This window comes from Malurus melanocephalus, unplaced genomic scaffold, assembly GCF_030028575.1.
Source record: "Malurus melanocephalus ecotype Western Australia unplaced genomic scaffold, MMel_1.1 scaffold_1161, whole genome shotgun sequence".
Lineage (NCBI taxonomy): Eukaryota > Metazoa > Chordata > Aves > Passeriformes > Maluridae > Malurus > Malurus melanocephalus.
Window position 1 is genome coordinate 70,734 of NW_026624393.1, and position 2,788 is coordinate 73,521.

The 2,788-nt window shown below is 52.7% G+C and overlaps 1 protein-coding gene across 1 annotated transcript in view; it reads right to left on the reverse strand.

Moving 5' to 3' along the window:
* Positions 1-2,788, reverse strand: part of RNF122 (ring finger protein 122) — a 12,536-nt gene that overhangs the window by 3,645 nt on the left and 6,103 nt on the right. The window contains exon 5 of the mRNA XM_057387233.1: positions 1,112-1,189. Coding sequence (XP_057243216.1) covers positions 1,112-1,189 — 78 coding nt within the window. The remainder of the gene's footprint in view (positions 1-1,111; positions 1,190-2,788) is intronic.

Here is a 2,788-nt window from a genome sequence, read left to right on the forward strand (position 1 = left end):
TCCAGCCACTTCAGCAGGCACCTGCGGGCGGGAATGTGGGAATTCTCCGATCCCGAAAAGGAATTCTCCTCTCTCAAAAGGGAATTCTCCTCTCTCAAAAGGGAATTCTCCGCTCCCAAGCAGCAATTCCCTGATCCCGAATGGGAATTCCCCGATCCCGAAAGAGAATTCCCTGATCCCGAAAGGGAATTCTCCGCTCCCGAACGGGAATTCTCCACTCCCGAATGGGAATTCTCTGCTCCCGAATGGGAATTCCCCGATCCCGAACGGGAATTAATTCCCCGATCCCCGAAAGGGAATTCTCCACTCCCGAAAGGGAATTCTCCTCTCTCAAAAGGGAATTCTCCACTCCCGAGCAGCAATTCCCGATCCCGAACGGGAATTTCCCGATCCCGAAAGGGAATTCTCCACTCCCGAACAGCAATCCCCGATCCCGAAAGGGAATTCCTCGATCCCGAAAGAGAATTCCCTGATCCTGAACAGGAATTCTCCGCTCCCGAACGGCAATCTCCGATCCCGAACGGGAATTTCCCGATCCCGAATGGGAATTCCCCAATTCCGAACGGGAATTCTCCACTCCTGAAAGGGAACTCTCCGCTCCCGAATGGGAATTAATTCCCTGATCCCCGAAAGGGAATTCTCCACTCCCGAAAGGGAATTCTCCACTCCTGAAAGGGAATTCTCCACTCTGGAACAAGAATTCCCCGATCCCGCAAGGGAATTCTCCGCTCCCAAATGGGAATTCTCCGCTCCCGAACAGCAATCCCTGATCCCGAAAGGGAATTCTCCGCTCCCGAATGGCAATCTTCGATCCCGAAAGGGAATTCTCCACTCCCGAAAGGGAATTCTCCACTGTCGAGCAAGAATTCCCTGCTCCCAAATGGGAATTCTCCACTCCCAAATGGGATTTCTCCACTCCCGAACAGCAATCCCCGATCCCGAACGGGAATTTCCCGCTCCCGAAAGGGAATTCTCCACTCTCAAATGGGAATTCTCTTCTCCCGAAAGGGAATTCTCCAGTCCTGAAAGGGAATTCTCCACTCCTGAACTGGAATTCTCCGATCCCAAAAGGAATTCCTCGCCCCCGCCCCGCTCTGCCAGCCCCACTCACTTTCTGTGNCCCGGCCCCGCCATGGGTTTGTTGCACATGGGGCACACGCAGCGCACTTCCAGCCACTTCAGCAGGCACCTGCGGGCGGGAATGTGGGAATTCTCTGATCCCAAAAGGGAATTCTCTGCTCCTGAACGGGAATTCTCCTCTCTCAAAAGGGAATTCTCTGTTCCCGAGCAGCAATTCCCGATCCCGAATGGGAATTCCTCGATCCCGAAAGAGAATTCCCTGATCCTGAACGGGAATTCTCCGCTCCCGAACGGGAATTAATTCCCCGATCCCCGAAAGGGAATTCTCCACTGTCGAGCAAGAATTCCCTGCTCCCAAATGGGAATTCTCTGCTCCCAAATGGGAATTCTCCGCTCTCAAAAGGGAATTCTCCACTCCTGAACGGGAATTTCTCGATCCCGAAAGGGAATTCTCCGCTCCCAAATGGGAATTCTCCACTCCCAAATGGGAATTCTCCGCTCTCAAAAGGGAATTCTCCACTCCCGAGCAGCAATTCCCGATCCCGAACGGGAATTTCCCGATCCCGAAAGGGAATTCTCCGCTCACAAACGGCAATCCCCGATCCCGAATGGGAATTCCTCGATCCCGAAAGAGAATTCCCTGATCCTGAACAGGAATTCTCCGCTCCCGAACGGCAATCTCTGATCCCGAAAGGGAATTTCCCGATCTCGATAGGGAATTCTCTGCTCCCCAATGGGAATTCCCCGATCCCGAACAGGAATTCTCCACTCCTGAAAGGGAACTCTCCGCTCCCGAACGGGAATTAATTCCCTGATCCCCGAAAGGGAATTCTCCACTCCCGAAAGGGAATTCTCTGCTCTCAAACCAGAATTCCCCGCCCCCGAAAGGGAATTCTCCACTCCCAAATGGGAATTCTCCGCTCCCAAACAGCAATCCCCGATCCCGAAAGGGAATTCTTCGATCCCGAAAGGGAATTCTCCACTCCTGAACGGGAATTCTCCTCTCTCAAAAGGGAATTCTCCACTCCCGAGCAGCAATTCCCGATCCCAAATGGGAATTCCCCGATCCCGAAAGAGAATTCCCTGATCCTGAACGGGAATTCTCCGCTCCCGAACGGGAATTAATTCTCTGATCCCCGAAAGGGAATTCTCCACTGTCGAGCAAGAATTCCCTGCTCCCAAATGGGAATTCTCTGCTCCCGAATGGGAATTCCCCGATCCCGAACGGGAATTCTCCACTCCTGAAAGGGAACTCTCAAAATTAATTCCCTGATCCCCGAAAGGGAATTCTCCGCTCCCAAAAGGGAATTCTCCACTCTCGGACAAGAATTCCCCGCTCCCAAATGGGAATTCTCTGCTCCCAAATGGGAATTCTCCACTCCTGAATGGGAATTTCTCAATCCCGAAAGGGAATTCTCCGCTCCCAAATGGGAATTCTCCTCTCTCAAAAGAGAATTCTCCACTCCCGAACAGCAATCCCCGATCCCGAACGGGAATTTCTCGATCCCGAAAAGGAATTCTCCGCTCCCAAATGAGAATTCTCCACTCCCGAAACGGAATTCTCTGCTCCCGAAAGGGAATTCTCCACTCCCAAATGGGAATTCTCTTCTCCCGAAAGGGAATTCTCCACTCCTGAACTGGAATTCTCCGATCCCAAAAGGAATTCCTCGCCCCCGCCCCGCTCTGCCAGCCCCACTCACTTTCTGTG